Source organism: Puntigrus tetrazona, chromosome 7 (genome assembly GCF_018831695.1).
Source record: "Puntigrus tetrazona isolate hp1 chromosome 7, ASM1883169v1, whole genome shotgun sequence".
Lineage (NCBI taxonomy): Eukaryota > Metazoa > Chordata > Actinopteri > Cypriniformes > Cyprinidae > Puntigrus > Puntigrus tetrazona.
The window spans coordinates 33,116,605-33,139,223 of NC_056705.1; the positions used below are offsets into that span (position 1 = coordinate 33,116,605).

General features: G+C 37.3%; 1 protein-coding gene across 1 annotated transcript in view; it reads left to right on the forward strand.

Annotated features, from left to right (window-relative positions):
• Positions 1-21,879, forward strand: part of LOC122347986 (collagen alpha-1(XXV) chain-like) — a 165,041-nt gene extending 143,162 nt beyond the window's left edge. Inside the window, exons 6-10 of the mRNA XM_043243221.1 lie at positions 9,122-9,148; positions 18,604-18,674; positions 20,409-20,528; positions 21,665-21,735; positions 21,809-21,879. Of these exons, the coding sequence (XP_043099156.1) occupies positions 9,122-9,148; positions 18,604-18,674; positions 20,409-20,528; positions 21,665-21,735; positions 21,809-21,879 (360 nt within the window). The remainder of the gene's footprint in view (positions 1-9,121; positions 9,149-18,603; positions 18,675-20,408; positions 20,529-21,664; positions 21,736-21,808) is intronic.
• The last annotated feature ends 740 nt before the right edge of the window (positions 21,880-22,619 follow it).

Below are 22,619 nucleotides of genomic sequence, written 5' to 3' on the forward strand. Positions count from 1 at the left end.
GTTTCAGAAGGGGAGGAGTACACAGAGGTGGAGACCAGTAAAACAAAAGTATGCAAATGCGGTCAGGAACTTAGCCCAGAACAGTAACTTTCCCGATCCTTGATCTATTTAGCATCTAAGTGTCATTCAAATGCATAGGTGTTGTAGAGACTAAAACAAAAGGCACAGTTGTACCTCAGGATAAGCATTCACACTTGACCTACCAGATGTTCAAGAACTGAAAGATAAAAGATAACTGTCTCGGGGCTTGGGCTTCCTGCTCTTAGAATGTTAATCACAATATACATTCAGCATATACTGTTATATTGGAATCTGTGTTTAACCTTTTATAAATTTGTAATACAACAATCCCCCATTTGAGAGTTTTAATGACTCTCACATAACACAAATTTAATCCTTCTAAAATCCATTCTATAGCCTATGTTTAATAACATAAGCTCCATCTTGCAGTCATGCAACTTGAAAAAGTTACAGGCACATATATCTTATTTTGTGTCTTTGCCTAGATTTACTTAGGTTGTAATAGTTCTTTTCAGAACCATAACTCTTGACAAATACAACATGGATGGTAATATGTTGTACAAAACTACATGATGACACAATCATGTAGCATAAGAGTGGAAGTCCTGGAGTCCATGGCATCTGAATAACTGTGACGTCTGTTTCCTGTAGTCCATTTCTCCTGTAGAGTGTTTGGATGACTCTTTGTCCTCATGAAGCTTGTTCATGGATGTCTGAGGTGAAACTTTAAATCAGGGTGCTGCATATGAGACGACCTGGCATATGCACGGACCTGAAACACAAGAACACAGAGAAACAGCAGACCAGCAGTATTCATGCATAGACATTTTTAGACTTCTGGTGATCGTATAGTGGTTTAAATTTTGATGATCGTATAGTGGTTTTCGTATAGTGGTTTTCGTTGACCTAGTCTTAAGTCATTTGACACCTATGGACCAGTGAGGTAAGGATAGACTAGTGGATGGGGAAAGGCCTATGAGGAAAATCTTCACGCAGGGGTTGGCCCCGAGGCCTGTTGCGCTCTCGGTTCTTCCCTGGGCTCCTCACTGGTCTATGTGTCCTAGTCTGTCCCTGTAGATGATTTGTAAACCATTATTGTAAAAACATCTTCATCCTCCAATGAAACATCAGTCATAGTAAACATCATAACATAGAGGATAGGTGTAATTTGGAGTGTGCTGTAGAATAACTTTGAAGGCTGTGAGTGTACTTAACTAGCATTCTCTCAATGGAAGGAGACACCTTAAATTAAGTACTTACAGCCCTAACAGCTAACACCTGAGCAAACTGCTCCAACTGTTGGGTAAAGTGGGGGGGCTGCTTCAGAGTAGCTAGCAGATTGAGTGGGAGCTGGGTAAAGCTGTTAATTTCTCCTAAAGTCTTTTTGCTTTTCCTGCACTCTCTTATCAGTGTAATGGCAATTTTCTTAGGACATTTACCTTTCTGCCTGTTCTCAGTGTTGACCAGTCTCTTTCCCTGTTAGTTCTGAGAGTTTTGTTAGACCAAATTAGATCTAGAAAAGGCAAGGCTTTTCTGTCCTCTGATAAAAGGCCATCAACCCTGCGAACAGTGGTCCTTGATGATCCAATACCTTATCTGGAGTGTCAGCTATTCCACTATATGCTGCAGCTGACTGACAAAACCTTTCAGTGTACTTACAGTTTCATCTTTCTTCTGCATACAACTAGTGACCTTTGACCAATCCATTTGTGGTCCAACAATGTTCTTTAACTCTTTCAGAACTCCCTCTCTAAGTTCATCTTTACTGGCATGTTGTAGCTCCGAAGTAACAGCTGACTCAAAACTATTGAATTCAGATTCAGTTAGAATTTGTGACATCAGCTGTGTGATTTCTGCTAACGACATGTCGTAGAGACGCATTTTGCAAATTAAGGCTCTTCTAAATTCAGGAAAATTTGTGTGGGCTGAGGGTAAGCTCTGAGATATTCTCTCTATATCTTTAGGTCCAAGCATTTTTGCAATTGATTGGACCTGGACAACAGAAGAGTTGGGAGGAACACTTTCAATTCCCTCAATTCCCTGAGATCTTCTCCTAGCACCACATACCTTCACTGAATCTACAGACACCTCAGTTACTGATGTGATGGCTACCTCAGTTTCAAGGAAAGCTTGGGAGGAACACTTTCAATTCCCTCAATTCCCTGAGATCTTCTCCTAGCACCACATACCTTCACTGAATCTACAGACACCTCAGTTTAAGGATAAGTGCTATCAGGCTGACTAACTTCCACCTCAGATTTTTCTGAAGCTTTGTTGCGATTTAATTTCTTTGTCAAAGCCGATATTCTAGCACATAGCTCTTTGTTCTGTTCCTCTAGTTCTGAGATGCGCTGAGATTGTTGTGTAGCTAGTGTTAAACCAAATTCCCTGTGGCAACAGATAATGCCTTTCAAATTGTTCTTACGTAAACATGCTCCTAAAACCTTTTTACACTCCTCTACAGACCAAGTCTTGTTTGGATGGATCTTACATTTCTGAGTTAGCTTTTGTCTAACTTTCTCAGTAATTATAAGGTTCATTTGCATGCCTAAAAGTGATTTGAATTCACTATCTGACCACAAAGGAGTTGTGAGACTACCTTTCTCAGTTGTGGAAATCAGTCTAGCATTCTTTTTGAACATTGTAGATTTTGTTTTTGTTACTCACACAAAGAAAAACACTTAACGTCTCTCAACAGAGGGTACACTTGTTAACACAGATCAACTATGGTTAACCTTCTCTAACAAAGTAGAGGATAAAACAAACAATTAGCAAGTAATGCCAATCTTCCCTGCCTAAAACAGAGGATAAAGTCTTCCCTGCCTAAAACAGAGGATACACAAATATTAGCAAGTAATGCCAATCTTCCCTGCCTAAAACAGAGGATAAAGTCTTCCCTGCCTAAAACAGAGGATACACAAATATTAGCAAGTAATGCCAATCTTCCCTGCCTAAAACAGAGGATAACACAAACATTAGCACGTAATGCTAACCTTCCCTGCCTAAAACAGAGGATAAAGTCTTCCCTGCCTAAAACAGAGGATAACAAACAAATGCCAATCTTCCCTGCCTAAAACAGAGGATAACACAAACATTAGCACGTAATGCTAACCTTCCCTGTCTGAAACAGAGGATAACCAATTCTTCCCTAAAATGAATTTTTAGAGGATAACCTAGTTAACCAAACCCTACAGCTGTCTGTTAACTCTTCTCTGACGGCGCAGAGGTTTACATGTACTGGTCTGTAATGGTTCTTTGGATAGAGTTACACTCACCAACCCTTGGTTGTGCTGAAAGATTCAGTCTGGATCGAAGTCAGATCTTTGTTGAACTTGAAGTTTCAGTCTGGATTCAGATGAGCAGCTCTATCCGGGTCACGGCACCAAATTTTTTATTTCGTTGCTGTAGTCATCTGCAAGAAGTCTTCAAGAAATCTTTAAGAAAATCGTCAAGCAATCTCCAAGAAAATCTTCAAGAAATCTCCAAGAAAAAATCTAACTGAAACATGTTAGGTTGAAGTATATATGTTTCAAAGGGGGAGGAGTACACAGAGGTGGAGACCAGTAAAACAAGAGTATGCAAATGCGATCAGGAACTTAGCCCAGAACAGGAACTTTCCCGATCCTTGATCTATTTAGCATCCAGGTGTCATTCAAATGCATAGGTGAAACAAAAGGCACAGTTGTACCTTAGGATTAGCATTCACACTTGATTTAGGACACCTACCAGATGTTCAAGAAATGAAAGACAAAAGATAACTGTCTCGGAGCTTGGGCTTCCTGCTCTTAGAATGTAAATCACAATACACATTCAGCATATACTGTTATATTGGCGTCTGTGTTTAACCTTTTATAAATTTGTAATACAACAAATGAAACAGTCCTTGCTCCACTTACCAACTGCAGGCGCCCTAAGGTGACCCTCCACTGCGCAGTATGAGGGGTCCAACACTTTGCACACATCTGTCATAGTCAAGGGCTTCCCTGTTACCGATTGGAGTGTGGTATGCATTTTCGGTGCTTTGGGTCTGCAACTGGAGCTGGTGGCAGAGGTTGCTCGAGATTGGTCAGTGGTGGATTGGGTGTTCTGGAGAGGAGATCTCTGCTAGACGGGACTGCATGCAATTAGAACAGTGAATAGAGAGCTGAATGAGTTTCTTTCAAACCAATAAAAGTCATTATGAGCTGCAATTTAAATTTGAGTTTGGGTTCCAGCCACAATCTGTAGGTAGTCAGCAGCGACTCTAAAATAGGCTACTCCACCCTTTTTGCATGTGTTTTCTGTTTAGACATTAGAAATAAATAAATACATCTACAGAAAGCTTGAAAAATAATTAAAATATAATATTACTACTACTGCTAATAATAATACACCTTCTCTGAGTATATAGTCCATATAGGTGCATTTCTCTATTAAAAGCATGTGTATTACTGTGAAGATGGCTAGTGAGCTCCAGCATTCTGCAACTTCATCTTTGCAGCCTACACTTCCTGAGAAAATGCACGTTTTTAATAAATAATTAAATAGTCTTTGTCGGTTTTGTTACCTAGGAGAATACAAAGGCTATTACTTAAAAACTGATAAATTCTGTATTTGCTTTTGAATATAGCCACAGCCACTGTAACTTTAACTTTTGACTTTGGACTTTTGCACTCACACACCCCTTTCAGGCTTGAACTGATGGTAAAACTATTAATAGAGATTATTAAATGTCTTTATGTTTATTCTGAAAGCTGAACTCATTTCTGACACGTGCTTGTGGGCATACTGCGCATTTTGGAAGGAGGGTCTTTGTAGAAAATTATGTGTTTGAGAAAAAGCGGGAAGTCTATGGAAGTCTATGCAGTGAATTTTAAACCAGAGAAAGATATGAAGCACTATCAGCACTTGATGGGTAAGGGATCCATCCACCAACTAACGTTTAAATATAACATTGAAATATAACACAGTGGCAAACTGTACAGCTTATATTGCTATTGTTTTTACTATAACCCTGCAAACATTCATTTGAATTAATTACTGGACTTACTGGACTTTGTTTTGTACTGTGATTTGTACTGTAAGTTTGCAGACGGTCCTTAAAGCAGCCTCAGGCAACTTTGCAGCGAATGTTAAACATAAACCAACTTTATTACCAAACTTTATACTTACAAATGAAGGCCCTGTGGTATATAATGTTATTTTGTCAAAATGTAGTTTTTAAAATAACAAGTATTACATTGATTTATAATTGGCCAGCAAAGTAAATCTTTGCTGGAAATGCTGCTGCTTGATGACAATGCCACATTTGCACCAAGGCCTAAATAACCAAGATTGGAATTTAGGCTTGTTTGAGATGAGCAAAATCTGTGCAGAGTCGGTCAATGTAGTGCATAAAATTCATGCATAATTCAAATACATAATTGCATGAAATCAGGTAAAAAACTAAAACATTTTAGAAGAGAAAGCAGCATCACGGCTGTCTTTCTGTCAACTAATGAGAATGAAACTGTGTTTATCAGTCAGTTCATCTTGCTTTTGGTCAATTGAAATTTGTCTATTTATTTATACATTTAAGAAGTGGTTTATTTAAATACATTTTTACATTTTACATTTCCTTTCCTTTCCTTTCCTTTCCTTTCCTTTCCTTTCCTTCCCTTTCCTTTACTTAGGCTATAGCCTTACCCTTGGAGAGAGGAAAACATTTTCAAAAGCACCCCCACCCTACTGTACTTTTTTTCCAAAAATTGCACCCTGTATTTAATTACCACCAATAGAGAATATGACACTATGTCTACTTCTTTAATTTCAGATGTAAGCATTCTGTTCACATGCCAAATGATTTAAATGAAATTTAATAAAAATGGATCCATAGAGAATGGATTTCAATAGAGTTCTGCAGTCAGTCACTGCACATGAAGTGACCCTGACCTCAAGGCTCATTTTGGAATATCTAAATCGTTCACAAATCCACAGTGCACACCATTAATGCCTTCCCAGCAGGCCCCAGGCTAAAATGTTTTAATTATTTACAGAGCATCCTCATATAAAACAGATGTCAAGCATGAAAAATGACCAAATTGTTTTTATTAGCATTTATTAGTCCCAAGAAGCAATGATCCAGCACAGAAATATTAAAAGCATACATGTGTTGGAAGTTCTTCACGTGTTATGGAAAGACGTTGTGGCATTGCAGTCAAGACAGAGCCAAAATGTTTTGATCATCACCACACATGCTTTTCCAGCATGGATATTTTGTAATTGACCAGTGAGCAGAAATATTGAAACACATTCCCCATGTACTGGTTTGAATGTATGCTCTTTTGATATCATTTGGATTCCAGGCAATTATACATCTGGAAAGAGCTGAGTTTTAAAATTTAATCCACCCATACAGAGGTTCAGTACTCTCTACAGTTGCTACCTTTTGGCATTTGCTGTGACGATGGCCACAAATCCCAAAATGAAGTGTAAACTAGTTTCTGAAGATATACTAATCAACAGCTTTAAGTCCTCAGCCAAGGCATGAAGAGGTATGAGTTGCGTTCCCTTCATACCTTTACTGACTTCATATGCTGACTTGATCATGATAAAAAGAAGATCTGGGTGAGCTTTTTCTTGTGCTCTTGAGCTTTTTCTGAAGAGATTCTGCAGCAAAGCATTTTAATCTGTAAATAACAATCATTTTTGTACATTGATTGTGTGCCTATTAGAAATTAGTCAGAACTTTTCAATATTATAAAGGCATTCTCTGATCATCCAAATTGTGCCATGGGGCTGCTCCACACTGCCAAAAGAAACACTTAATTATTGTGTATTTTTCTTGGAATAGAGTGTATTGAATGCAAAAGGTTTTGTTTTGCTTTTAATTCTTCACCCAACTAGTTTCTCTCTCTAACTCAGATTCCATTTATGCTAATGTAATGTGTTACATAATATTACATGTACTACTCCATGTTGTGTGAAGGTAAACAGTAAACAGTTTTACACTACGCACATGACAATCCACTTAGTGGCCATTTGGGGAGATTCTTCTGCAACTCTTGAAGGTAGGGTATTGGCCAGGCTTGAGAATGGTTGTGTGAAACCACCTGTCCACCTGTCAAAAGTATCTCTCTCCTCTCTTTCAAAACTAGTCATTTGCAATCTACACCGTCGTTGAACCAGGATATATGCTTGGTATTGGGACAATTCCCTACAAGTACTTATGACACTTTCTTGTCATTGTTGATTATTGCTGAAAGTGGGTTGAGTTGTTCCTTTGAGAGCAACAAGAGCACCACAATGAGACTATACCATCAGAAGTGGCACTGGGGTGCAAGGACCTTTAGAGAGAGCCTAATATAGACCACCTGATCCTATCCTATCCTATCAACAAAACCTCATGGTCAGGTAAAGACGAATGTTGAAAGAGACAAACAGAAACAGTACTACAATATACACTGCAAGCGATTTTCAAGTCAGAGGTGTAGTTTGGGTGACTCATCTTCTGTCCAGAGCAGATGAAGGGTTTGTGGCAAACCTTTCAGCAAGGTGGAAAATGGTTTTTGATGAGAGTACTACTGCTTTGCACCACCAGGGGCTCTAGGGATTTCTAGTGACTTGTATTTACCCAGAGAAGTGCTATTTTATTACAGATTTGTTTGAGAGAGACAGCATAGTCTTCTGGCTGTGTTTCCAATAACTATTTGAATTTGAAACTGATTGTGAAACATGTGTTTTAAGCTCAATCAAAAAGGAGTATGATATTCTCCTTAGTTTATACTATGTATTTGCTGGTTTTTGTATGGGTTTTCACGTGTTCATTTTTGGGGTTTTGTATGATTTGTTTGTTAACTTAGTTCAATGCTAATGTTAAAATTTAAATCTTATATATTAGAAGCTCTTTTTATTGCCACTAGCAATTGAACTCTTCAGTCATCTTTCAGATCGAAAGATTATGTGGATCTTGTGCACAAGTAATTGGATGGTGGAGCTGTTTTGCAACTGGAATTACGCTGTTCAGGATTATCATCTTCATCTTTGCTGAACTTTCTTTCTCTTCACCAACGGATGGCAGTTAAGACATTAATGTTTGATTTGAACTTATAGACATTTGTTGAGTTATAAGGATTGTTGCATTGCATAAACAAACCTGGTTGTGTGTTTTTCAAGTGTTTCACTGGGGTGTTTAATACACACTATTGATTGTTATATAAAAGTGAAAATATCTCTCTATATCTTATTGTGTCATTAGATATATACCTGTTTAACTTGCTCATGCAGAAATAATTTGATGAATCCCTCCCTAAATCAGATTCATAGCAGTCTACTACTCAAAGTGGTTAAGGCAGTTATTACCACTCAAATGCAATATTTATGTATGCCCAGGGCCTTATAAGTGTGTATAAAGAACCCTACATATAATTAGAGGTCCAAACAACAATCACCTTATCAATCCTTATATAAACAGTGATTATTGTGTCTCACCTTGTGTTTGGAGGCATGGCACACTTGAAGACATTGCAATGCTTGTTCTAAGGAGAGAGCACATTTTTCGAGACGAATGGCTGTTTAGTCTCTTTAGGTTGCCCATAGAAGTTCTTATTGATTTAGCAAAATGTTACGTTCATTATTGTTGAAGTTCTTTTTTCTTTGTCTTTTGTTTCCAGTGCCATAATTGTCTTTTTCTCTGACAAGTGCTACTTGTCTGAAAGCTCTTATATGTTGCTGGTTTGGGCATGTATTATGCAAATTACTAACCTCTTATTTAGAAGGTACTTATTTAGAAAACTCCATATTCAATAACAGAAGAACTAGTTTAAGAACAAGCACATGTTCGTGATGCTCGTGTTACAAAGTAGGCAAAGCGTTTTTTTTTTTTCGGGAGAATTTCAAATGTGCGTATAAATGCAAAAAATGTATGCAATTATTAGTGAATGAGACCCATTGTTTTCAGTATGTACATTCTACTCCTCTTCCTAACCTCAACAGTTTGTAACTGATTTTACTCTCAAGTGCCCTTAAATTTTAAGGATGCTGATATCACCAGTGTGTTTTAAATGACTGCTTTCATTGCTTTTATTTGTGTACAGTATTAAAAATCTCTCTCTCTCTCTCTCTCTTCTTCTTTCTGTTTGTAGGGGATCAAGGCGACCAGGGACCACGGGTATGTTTATTATTCATTTATTTTTTGCATGTCTTGTTCTAATGCGTGAATAAATGTGTTATATCTCTCATATGGCCTTGTGGGCTGCATGATTGAGATGCATGGGTTTCTTAATAGTGTGTGTGTGTGAGTGAGTGTGTTGTGTGTGTTAAAAAGAAAAGTCTTGGAGAGGCAAACTATAAACGCCAAGGAGCCATTTTAAATGTTCAGTACCGACAGTCTGCCTGCAAGCAGAAAGTCCTGACATACTCTGATATTACAGTGACATATGAGTATACTAGACTAAGAAGTCATTCAAAGAACATAATTATTTTCTGCTCTGTTTCTTGACAACTTGATTAATTCACAGGATAATTAACAATGCATTTAGCTACATTTCTCAGATTCTGAAATAAATCACTTAAATATCTAATTTCGTTATTTTGCATGTGTGCTATGTTTCAATGATTGCTTTTTAGCTGGTTGAAACACAGCTTTGTAATACAGAGTAAGTGCCTTTGCCTCTCCATACCCCTTTCTCTGTTATTTGGTGCATTTTTTTCTGATATCTGTCATAATCTTGAATAGTCTATGAGGGTCTCAGTTTTAAAGGTGTGTCATGCTGCTGTTGCAGGCCCACCATGATGCAGTGGATGGTTCATCCTTGGGTAAGAATTACACAATTGTTAGGTTCCTTAATCCACCTGTGTCGCACCCCACCCCCTCTTAGGATCTGTCCGTGGTTCTCTTGGAACTACAGAGGTATCCATTTGAGCCACTTGATTCAGTCAACCTGAAATATCTGTCTCTTAAGACTTCTCTCCCTAATCACACTTACTTCTATAAAGCAGATGGGGATATGCAGGCATTCTCTTTGTGCCTAGATTCTTCTTTGGGTTTGGTCCGGCTGATTCTCATGTTACCTTAAGACCCCAGCCCAGTTATGTTCACACTATTCCCCTTGGATCCATGCACTTTCCCAGTTGTTCCCTTTGTGACCTCTGGTCCTCTGCCTCGCAGTTCTGACTAGTTGGAGTAGTCTGTTGCTATAGTTGGTGAGTGGGAATTCCTTCATCCCTCCAGACTTGGCCTTGTCTCAGTATCACATGATTTATTCCCACAATGTTCCTCTTATTAAGATAAAAAAAAGAAAACTTAGTACCACATCACCTCTTGTCATTGTGCTCCACTGCCTAACAGTTGTTTCAGAATCTGGCATCCCTGAAAGACTCGGTGTTATAGGGCGTTAGGAAGGTTATGTATTGAACTAATTTTTTCTGACACACTGGCATGGTAGCCTGGCAGCATTATGGCCTCAATTTCAGAGTTTGGGTTGTGGCGTTTTCCATAGGGATCCCATGACGTCAGTCGATATAACGTCATAGTGACTGACTAAAAGAGAATGTCTCGGTTAAGTACATAACCCTCATTCCCTGAAGGAGGGAAAAGAGATGTTACATCCCTCCTCAGGGAGTGAAGGTTACATATGTAACAGAGGCATAATTTTTCTTAGTACAAGATTTTATTTTTTTAACTTTTTTGCGTCCTGTTTTTTTCCCACTTCTCAAGAATCAGTGAAAGAGCAGTTTAAACTTTGCAACTAGGGGACATTTTGAAAAAGCAGTGTGTAGCATTTTCAGAGCGCAAAATACTTAACATTCTTTTAAATGACACCTTTTAAAGCTACAAAATTCAAGGAGGGTAGTAGGGGGCTTTGGTGGAGGAATGCGGAGCAGGCAGAAGAAACAACACAGGTTGAGGGAGAAACCAAGGCAGAGCTTACATTGAGAGGAGTCAAAAAGATGCTCCCCAAAAAAGCCTGCCTAGTTGTGATATTGGGTGTCAGAATTTATGTAATACAGCCTCAAATTATAAATTTGATCGCATACCTGCTGCCACTGCCAGACCAAAAAAATTTCATGAAAAGGTTGACCCAAAGTGCTATACAATCAAAAGTGCAAAGAAACTCAACATTGAAGCAGTACAACACCAGTATTAAGCCTCATGAAAGGCTTATGATAAAAGATGTTTTTCAGTAAAAATGAGGTAGGGAAGAGACAGTTCTAATAAAAACAGGCAACTTGTTCCAAAGTCTAGGGCCTGCAACAGAAAAGGCTTGTACACCTCTTCTTTGCAACTTTGTTCTTGGAACAATAAGGTGGCCAGTGTTACCAGATCTCAAGGTTCTAGAAGGAGTATAATTAGAACAGACCTCTGAGAGATAAGATGGTGTCAGGTTGTGTAATAATTTAAACACAAAAGTTACATTTGATTGGTAACAAATTTAAAGAAATTAAATGGGCGTAACTTGGTCAAATTTTCATCTGCCAGTCGGTAGTCTAGCAGCAGCATTTTAAACCATCTGTAGGTGCTTCAAACTAGAATGACTAATTTAATCAAGACAAGAAAAAATAAAGGTGAATTAACTGTTCAAAGTGTTTTAAAGAAAAGAAAGACTTCAATTTTGCAAGACATCGCAAATGGAAAAAGCTTGATTTAACCACTGCATTCACTTGCTTCTCAAATATCAGACCCGAGTTGAATATAATACCAAGGTTCCTTGAAGATAACAAAGGTAGACTGAAGAGGTAACAAATTTAAAGCAATGTGCAAGGTCAGAAACATGATTATAATTATATGAAACATAATAATTTCTGATTTACTATCGTTTAACACCAGAATATTTTGATTAATCTAAAAATGTAAATCAGTTAAACAGGAGAGAAGTGGTTCTATGGATGCATTATTTTTCTGCTGTAATAGAAGGTAAAGTTGTGTATCATCTGCAAAAAAAGAAAAAAAGAGCGAAACCGTTTCTAGACTGTATGATGTAGGCCCACGTGATTCTCCAATCTAGAGAGTAGAACCTCATGATTGATCATGTCAAAGGCTGAACTTCAACATGATCTAGAAGTAACAAGGCCTACAAAATGTTATTAAATACCTTTAGTAAAGCCGTTTCTCTGCTGTGGAGGGGCCTGAAGCCAGATTGATACTTTTCAAAAATATTATTTTGATTTAAATTGCTGAGCTAAAACAACCTTCTCAAATTTTTCCAAAGAAAGGTAAGTTAGAGATTGGTCTAAAGTTGTTATAGTTGGAAGTATCAAGAGAAGGCTTCCTTTAAAAGAGGAGTCACTATAGCTATTTTCCGTCACTTAAACTAAGGTCTAAAATCCTAAGAAAATCTGTACCAATCACTCAGGTTCAGCACAATTTCCCATGGACAGATTTGATCTTAAAGAAACTGTTTTTGTCAGTGAAGAGAATGTACAAAAGTGTTCACACAACTGAGGCATTGGGGAAAGTATCAACATGAGTATTCAGTAATAATAGAAAAAGATGACATTAGGTATATGAGAATTGTCTTCTAAAAGATCAGAGAGATATTTCGATTTGGCAGTATTAGCAGCTTTCTGAAATAGGTTTAAGGAATCCACCACATTTCATATGAAACCTGTAGCTTATCTTTACACCATTTGCGCTCTGCTTTACTGCAAGTCTAGCTGGAGTCATTCATCCATGGATGTAGTTTGGAAATACTACGTTTTGATTTTAGGGTGCAATAAGATCCAGGAAAGCTTTACATTTCTGATTAAAATGGTTAAAAAGACAATTCATCCAATGTATCTGAGTTTTTAAAAGTGAAGAGTGTTCCATTTCATAAGCATCTGCAAATTTTTCACTGGGCTATACAGTAAAAGAACGACTCAAACAAGCTACAGATTTAGATTTTGCTGGTCCAGGAAGAAAGCGGAAAACAGCACACATTTATGATCAGAAAAACCAGTATCATTGATTACACTAATAGAGACTCGAATCCCTATATGAAAACACTAGATCCAACATATGACCATGAGAGTGAGGAGCCCCTGAGGCCCTCATTATTAAAACAGGGAGGACAGTAAATATAAACACAAAGAACTTGACATACCATACCATATAAGTTGTATCTCAAAACATGAATAGACAGCAGTCGAGATGATGGGGTGCTGTATTTTTGTATTTTTTAAAAACAACAGCCAGGCCACCTCCACAGTTGCTTCAGGTGAGGACAGTTATAAAAGGTGCAATCTGGTGGTACAAGCTCAGAAAATAGGCTAGAATCACTCATTTTAATTTTGAAGTTTTGTTCATAAATAGAAATGTAGGTCCTTTGAGACAAAGTCATTTAAAACAAAAGTTTTATTGAATGAGAGAGCGTGTGTTAATTAATCCTATGTTGAGGGGCAAAGAATCACTAGGCAGCCGGCAATGACAATCTAACACATGGATAGCGCTTATGATTTACTCCACGGGCACAGACCCGTGTAGAATGTGAGGATTTGAGCAGAGAGGCGGGCACAGTCGGTTGACAGTACTGATGGAACGTCTCTCTACGGCGTTTCCTCCAATGAGCAGTGGACCGTTGTCAGCACAAGAAGGCCAGAATGGCGGAGTAAATCAGTGGCGGAGAAGAGTGATCCGCTCTGGAGAACATCAGGTAGATCTGAAACTTGATTTCCAATATCTAATGGTGTCTGGCAGTCGTAGAAGTTAACATGTTGGTCGTATCAGTTCACCGATTTGAAAGTGAAAAAACAGATAGTAACAGTGCACAAACAACAGACAGAGCAGACAGCTGGCGCACCACGCAGGCGCCATCTTTAATCCTAATTTTAGTCTCAATAAGCAATAAAACGAGCGGACTGCACAGACGATTTTCAAAAATGCTTTTAAAGAGCTTGTTTCTTATCATAAATGGTTCAATAAAGTATTGTCTTTTGTTGTTATGGGTACATTTATGGGCATAGTCATGTTGTTTTGGCAGTGTATTTTGGGTCATTATCTTGCTGCATGATGAAGAATCCCCATACGTTTGGTTTGTAGTTTGAACAGGCAAAACCTCAAATCTGAAACTGAGTCTAGAACAATGAGTCTGCTACTTATTTTCTGAATAATCCCTGTTATAGCACACACCTGGGCAACAAAATACATCTGTCAGTAATATGTTCTAATACTTTTTGCTCATATGAAAAAATCCTTTTATGTTTTAAATGAACTTAAATTGATTTTTTTTTTATTGAATTTTACAGTATTCATGTTATATATAGATATATTGTAACACTATCTGGATGATATGTGTTTCTGTAATGAATCCATTCTATGAACATCCATTCACTCACCACCAGAGCTCACCTGCTCTGCACATTACTGACTCTCACACTACACAAACTGATACACTATACCATGGAATACATTTCCCATCATCCATTGCACTGATTTCAATCACAGCTGTGACCAATCACACACCCTACATAAGCCATGGACTTCCTCTTTTTCGCAGCTGAGTATTGTTTAGAATGTATCACTGTTCTAGATACTTTAAGTGACCAATTCCCAGTCCATTTAGTTCCTAGTTTAGTGTAGACTAGTCCTGCCTTGCCTGTGTATTTCAGATTGGCCAATCTTCTTGCTGTTTGAACTCTGTTTGCCCTGTTTGGGCTATTGTTTGTGTTTACAGATTACCCCTTTTGTTAAGATCTCTGGAATCTGTTTGCCGATCGAAGACTTGTCCTAGGATTACTCATTACCTTGCCTGTGTTGTTCCTGTTAACCATATTCTGAACTGTTCCTGCTTTAAGTCTCTGAATTAAAACCTTGCAAATGGATCTCACACATCTTGCGTCACATTCACCCCATAACAGAACACGTAACTACACAGCGATCCAGCAGATTTTCAAGTGGATAATGGCCAACACTGTTATCAGCCCTTGAACAGGGCACATATGATCGCTGGAGGACTATATTAAAGAGTATTTGAATGTATATCAAGTAGATATTGACTTGTTCAGTCATTATTGAAGCATCTGCCTGTCAGTATAGTAATGCCAATAGACACTGAGCATCTTTCCTGACTCTGATTGTTGTATGACCACATTTTTCAAATCGCATACAACAATGTACTTCCAAATGCCTGATATGTAATCGTGAAGTCAGGCATTTGGGTACATTATTATTATGGCACAATCAGAGGTCAGGGAAGATGCCCTGTCTATTGGCAAAAGACAGGCAGCAATGCTTCAATAATGACTTAATTTGAAGTCAATATCTACTTGATATACCACACTCATTGCTTCTATCCTTGGTCCTCAACAACTTGTTTTATTACTCCAACCTTATGGACATTTTCACTCATCAATACATTCTGTAATAAGTACAGATTTTGTCTCTCCGTCTTCCAAAAGTCTTCCAAAAATGAACCTAAAACACATGAATTAAAGGGGAATGAATCCTTGCCAAAGCTGGTCAGTAGTGCCAGCTACACCAAAATATGCATCATATAATAGGACTTTTGTCAGTTATGCATGATGCTCAGATTTTTAGATTTTGAGTTTTTAATTAAAGTGCCTTAAAAGGAAAAAAAACACTTTATGAAGCCCCATATTTATAATAAATTATAAGGGTATTCTTAAGGCATTATAATGAATGCATAATGCATTATAAATAACTTTATTGAATGTGAAACATCTCATGAATATTCATAAGAACAGTTTTAATGTGTTATAATATTTACTTATTTGTGGTTATAGCTTTTAGAGTATGATCATTTCTAATACATAATGAACATAATTCATTCATTTACGTTACGATGGACTGTATTTCTATATATTGCTTTGAAGATTTATATATATATATATATATATATATATATATATATATAGTATTAGTTTCATAATTTTGATGATACCCTTTAGACGGCTGTTGATGAGTAACTCTGCAACTACATGTCAGCTAGCCTTTATTAGAGTATTAGTAGTGTGTCTGCTAAATATATGCTAAAACTTTATCTTAATTAATCTTCAACAGACAGCAACAACAAAGAGTGTAGGATACTTTTGCAAGTATTTGAATATTCTACCTACCTTACCTAGTCTACTAATACTCTTAGGCTTATATAATAAGCATTGCATTTTTTTTAGTTTAAAGAATAAGCTAGCTCACATTAGCCTCAATATTAACCTCTACAGGAAACAACAAGAAACCCAAATAACACTCGTCACTCTATAACCACCTAACAGCAACTAAGTTGTTGTAAGGTACTGTGCAGATATTAAATAAGCAGTGTCAATCCATCAGAGATATGACATTGTTCATGATACATTAAGTAGATTTAATATGGTGTTCATTTTTTGTGTTATTGTGATGAAGCACCAGACTAAGAAGGATCCATTAAGGATCCTATGGCACTGAGAAGGAGCATGATGGATTTACTCTGACGAGGGTTCCCTCTGGTGGCTCGAAGTTAGCGACCCGGGTGCCTCATCATAACAGTTACAAATAATCGGATTCTTAAAAGTTATAATCACAAATATAGAAGTATTATAATCAATTATAGTTGCTTTTATTGATGATATACTACATTGTAAGGTTTTCTATAATACAATTCACATTTATTGGAATGTCTTAGAAATACCTCTTTTTATAATATATTATAAATACAGGCTTCATAAAAAAATTTTACCAAAAAACTTTTACAACACATTTGGATGCACAGTTAAAAATTTGCACACTATGGGCTTTTGGAAAGCATGTGACCTAACATGTGCTAATGTCTCCTTTACTATTTTACTACTAATAAAAAATATTTTTTTTACTAGTTGAAGGAGGACATCATTTGGCATCATTAAAATAAAATTTAATTGGTTGGACATTCATATTGTATTTTACATGCAATTTTCTAAGCAACATTTATAAATGACAGTATGCATAGAGAGATGTCGCTTTCTAAAGAACTCATTACTTGTATTATAACTACTTTATTTTGTCATTAATTTTGTTTGCAAGTGCTTTTGCTTGAGTACCAAAACAGAGATAAAGTGGTTTCTTCATGTCCATCTACTAAATAGACCATGTAATTCAAATTACTTCCCATAACATGATGGGATGGAATATTTATTATGGTATTCCCTGCATTTTTAACTGATGCATTGTTTTGCTGTTGTTGTTTGCATTCCATTGAGTAAGAAAAAGAGAAGGCTACATGGTTTACAAAATATTCAGTAATTTGATTAGGATATTAGGCATCAAATAGCAAATCTTGCAAGACTACAAACATATCAGCGCACAAAACGAGAGCACAAATCCAAAGTAAAATGATTAAGAAATACCTATCTGTTTTTAGCTAAGCGCTTTGCTGAAATCAAATCAAAATTAATTTTGCATTATAGCAGAGCAGTGTGTGAAAGCCTCTTTGTCAAAAAAAGAAAACTTTTAAACTTGATGTTTTGAGTCACACTCTTGCAAACTGATGCAGTACTCTTGTGAATGGCTTTTATTGTCATGCTGTGTTGTATTTGTATTGTGCCATATTTGTGCTGTTTGCCCCAGGACTTCCTGGTCTACCCACTCTGGCTGCATTATACAGCAATCAAATCCTGACTGTGAAGGTTTGTTATGTAGCCAAATGGCCAAGGCAGACTCTCTGTGGATGGCACACTCTGAGATGTGTCAGCAGTGCATTTGTCCCTATGCACATGCAGTGACAGATTTGGCCCCAAACACAGTTGTGTTTGATAAATCCATCTCAACCAATCAAAAAAAACTTTTGCTCATTATGACCCTCTTACTCAGTTCCAGTGGTGTTATTATTATGCAGTGTGGTGGATGGAATTTATGTATTCACAACAGAGTAACTGTTTCTTTCCCATATAAACCAGTGAAGTGTGATTAATTTCAAAAAACAAGAGTCACATTTTCTAACCACCAAATAGTCTGACCACTGTCTGCTTGGATTCTAAGAAGCTAACAATTCAAGAGAGACACATTAAAAGCTAAAACTAAAAATTTTAGATGTATTTAAAACTGATATCTTTGGTTTACCACAAATCAATCGAAACTACTAAAATATGATTCATACTTTAAATCTCCAGAATCACACATATAATATTTGGGCTATATTGTGCAACAATTGAATCTATAGTCAATTAGTCAGAATATTTTTTGTCTATTTTGTTTATCTTATGTATTTTGTAAATTATAGGTGCCCTTTTTTTATATCACTGACAAAGACAGATACATCTGCATGATGTGGTTTCAGCATGTGTGCAGTTCCTGTAGTCTGCCTTGGCTCAAAAAACCCTCTGATGAAAGTGCTTTCAGTCAGTAGAAGTTGACATGGTTTTGTTAAGTTTTGGGTTTTTTTTAAATTGAGGTCTCTCAGAGTGGGTGAGCTAGCACCCATGAAGTGGTAATTACAGGCTTTGCCAAAGGCAGTCAAGACATCCATTGCTGCCACCATGAAAACATGTCAACTTAGTTTAATGCATGAAGGTACTGGATTGGTTCTCTGACTCAACAACAACTACTTGAATGTAATCTTTTTGTACTCCTTTTATTCCCTCTTTCTTCCTCTTTCCCGGACCTCATGCAACTCTCCTCTCTCCAACTTCTCTCACTTTTGACCTCCAACCTCTTTGACCTCTACACCTGCTCAGATGGTCTTCCCTAAGATAAATCATGGCTTTCTTTCTGCTGATCAGCAACTCATTAAACACCACTCATTAAGGTGCATATGCTTGTCCTCATTCTGTTTCTCTTCTCCACTGCTCCCATTAGACTGGGATTTTCATATTTGGTCCAGCATTTGCTTCCCATTCTTCAGCTTTAATCTCAGAGCTCAGCTGGACTAGTAATCTAGTAAAAATTAATGCAACAGTAAGAATTAATGCTAATTGAACGTCATGGTAACCAACTACTAATTTATTATCTTAGTACTACTAGTTACACTACTATTAGTAGTAAGTATAACCTAACCCTTCAGAATTATTTACTTTATTTACTTAATTATTTACAGTATTCTAAATTGAAAAGCATGATAACTCCCTAATATTGATCTGCTTTTCATAGTAAACATTTGAGATATATTTAGGTTTTGGATGACTTAAGTGGTTACTACATCCTTCTTAAGGAATTACTGTAATGGAAAACCTCAAAAGTTTACAAATGACTTCACATATCCTCTAGGGTGTTATTGTAATCTTCACTTTAGAATAGAGTTCCTAATAATCAGTAACTCCATTAGATGGACGTGATACCACTTGAGTCATTCTTATTCAGTAACTTTATAGAACATTTGCTAAAGCTTACAATGATTTCATGATATAATTAGTATAAAGTTACTCATGTTATTCACTTTAGAATAATGATCTATATAATTGTAATTTCGTTTGAATGATTTGTTAATACTTTGTATCTGTATTTATCTGAAGCTCTTAGAGAGGTACGAAAAGTAGTAGTTGCCTATGAGCCAATAGTAAACTACTTCACACTTGACCAAGCACTCATTGCTTGATAATTCATTAATCAGTTTCTTGTTAGTTAGCTAATAGAGGGCTGGTATTGCATAACTATTCTTGTGAAGTTATGTATTGATGACAGAACAGCATTCTATAGAGTTACCATAAAGAACCTCTACGGTTAGGGGCTGCAAAAAATGAGGAGGCTAAATTTCTAAGCCGCTGCCAGGAATTCTGTTAGTGACCTGTAATGAGCTTTCTGTTTAAAGAGAAAATATACCAGAATAAGTCATCTGTAAACACAATTATGTATAAATCAAAAATGTTATTGTTCCATTTACTCAGATAGATGGTCTTTGGTTCTTATCAAATCTAGCACTAAAGCTTATGCATAAATAAAAAAGGTCTTTTCTATACATGATTATTTTTTATACTTAAGTCTAAGATATGGTAGGAAAAAATTGGAAAAATGATTTAAAGCAATTATTCTCCAAAACTGTGAAAGGAATCATCACAGTAATTGACTCGATTAATACCAAAAGTAAATGTTACATCTAGTAGACGGAAGGCCCTAGTATACTTTGAAATATGCAAGCAAGAGCAATATTGTTATTGCACATCCCCATGATGTCAATGCTGCAGAGAGTGTCGTTTAGTTTAGACTCTATGTCCTGCTTGCTCTTCCTATAAAAAAAAAAACAAACTTTCCTCTTTCAGAAAGTTTGCTTGATTAACTCATTGACTCCACATGAACTTAGTTTGACCCTAATTGTTCTTGGAAAATGACATATGTTCAGAGAGGAGAATTCTTAGATTTTACTTGAAATATACTGGGTTTTTTTTTTAATGTTGTTTAATACAGTGAGATAACAACTATGAGTATACAACTTTGCATTGACTCTTCTCAGTCTTTTTTCCCTTAAACTGCATACAAACATTTATGTATGTTTTATTAATAACTATTAAAATAATGTTTGTTATATTTACAAACTTTACTTTCACAGTGTGGTGACCAGGGGTCAAGCAGGTACCTCAGGGCCTCCTGGACTCTCCAGGTCCTCCAGGCCTCCAGGGGACTCTAGACACAGGAAAGTGATGGTCCTCGGGGAGTTCCAGGCCTCCCTGTAAGTATCTCCAAAAGCAGAGCATGTTGAAAGATCCTGCTTACAAATGTACCAGGACTTCTAATTGTTCATTCAGACCAAGGCAAGAGTGTCAAAATATTATGGCTCTATATTGTATTTAATTCCAGGCAAGATCATTGCATTATTCTGTCACTTCTGTTACTAATTTCTTTGAAACTGATGTATTTTAATCTTTTGAGTGTCTGTTTGTGAATTTAACTATAAATTATGTCACATAATGACATATAATGACACAATATGAAGATTTCTTTTTTTTTTTTATTTTTATAAAACATTTTTTACAAAAAATGATTTAACAACAAATAATTAGACAATATAAAAAAAAACAAGACATCATAAGAATAGAAAAGCAAATCAAACAGAAAAGAAAACTTTGGGGTTACATTGTTTCTTACATTTTGTACAATCAGTAATTGTTTATATTACAGTATTCGGTCCATTTTCCAATATTTGAAATAGAATTCAGTCTCAAATTGAAAGTCATGAGAAGATTTTGGTGTGTGACACAGAAACTTTCTTTCCCTTAAAAAAGTCCAAAAGTAGGTCCTCTACTCGATGCTTTGTTTCAATAAATATTGAAAAGGACATTCTTTTTTCAACCGCTGTGAAGCCATGTGTATCAAACACGCAAGAATTGGTTTAAATAACTTCTCTGTAGGTGATGTGGAGGTGATTACATGCAAATATATTTTATAGATTATAAATATATACAGTTAAACATACACATCTTCAGGTTTCTTTGTCTTCAGAGACCACATGTGTGTGTGTGTCTCATGCTGGTTTCAGTATCGTCATGAAAGTAAAAACTCTCTCTAAAGTCGTCTCTAAAAAGGACTCTCAAGGAGTATTTGCATTGATGGTGGCTCCAGTGGAGCACAGCGATTCACTTCCTGTTCACATGCTTCAGGTTTTCTTTTCCCAGTACAATGGATGTGTCTCTTGGGAGGGCCACAGAAACTCCAGCGGAAAAGTAAGTTCTCCTTCCTGGCACCCTTTTGGGATCACTGTACAACTTTGCCACCGCTGGTGTTTTGGGGGTTAGCAATCACCAGTGAGATGTTAGATGTTCAGTTGTTCCTTCTCACAAACTCAAGCTGTGTTGATTTACGCTTTAGTGAACGCTTCCAGCATGATGGCTCTGAATCGTCGTGTGAAATCAACCCAATTAAATGGTGGGACGTCATAGGTGGGTGACAGCCATAGAACAGGAAGCATTAAAGCATGTGGAATGCTGCTGACTTGCTTTCTGCCTTTACCAGGCAGAGGTGGACTCCAGCTTTCTGTCACTGAGCGCGTGACGGTGCTCCAGGAATCCTACATTAGAGCTTGAGCACAAAAAAGAAGTCTGAGAGGCGGCGGAGTCCCTATCTCACTCCTCTCGCTTGGGCTCCAGTGCCTGCCCGGGTGAGGAAGCCCGCATTGCAGCTACTTCCCCCACCAGGCAGCGCGCACTGCTTCTCTCGTCATCTAAGGATTGAGAGACTGTGCCTCTCATTGCACTCCTGGTGTGAGGAGCCCTGGGAGCTCCACACCCGAGCTGTCGAGATCTTGGAATCTTGGGCAATCTTTGCCCATGCAGCATCATCCTTAAAGGCTCTGTCTCTGCCTTTGAAGCCGCGTGAGGAACTACAGGCTGGTGCGTGTCTGCACACTTTTGACAGTGTTGGTTGACAGACACCGTGTAAACAGTCTGCAACATTTCAGCGGTTCCTTCTTTTGCTACTTCCAGCTCTGAGGAGGACGGCATAGAGTATGGGCATCTCCGGCAAGTGTTACTCTCAGTATCTTCTGCCCGACAGCAGTAGCAGCAGAACTCAGAAACTTGCACTGGGCTTGTGCAGGATCTAGCCATGGCACCCTCTGTTGGCGCACTGCATTGCAACAACCAGATAGACTCCTCTATTACCATCAGAGACCAGTCTTGAGAGACTGGTTCCTTTAGTAGATCATTTAGTCCTCTAAGAAGGGGTTTCCACTTTGAACAGGTGGATATTAGATGCCAAACGATATAGCTTATAGGTCATCTGGTTTCCTGCCCAGGTTAGGAGTCAGGAGTGCACTCAACAAGGT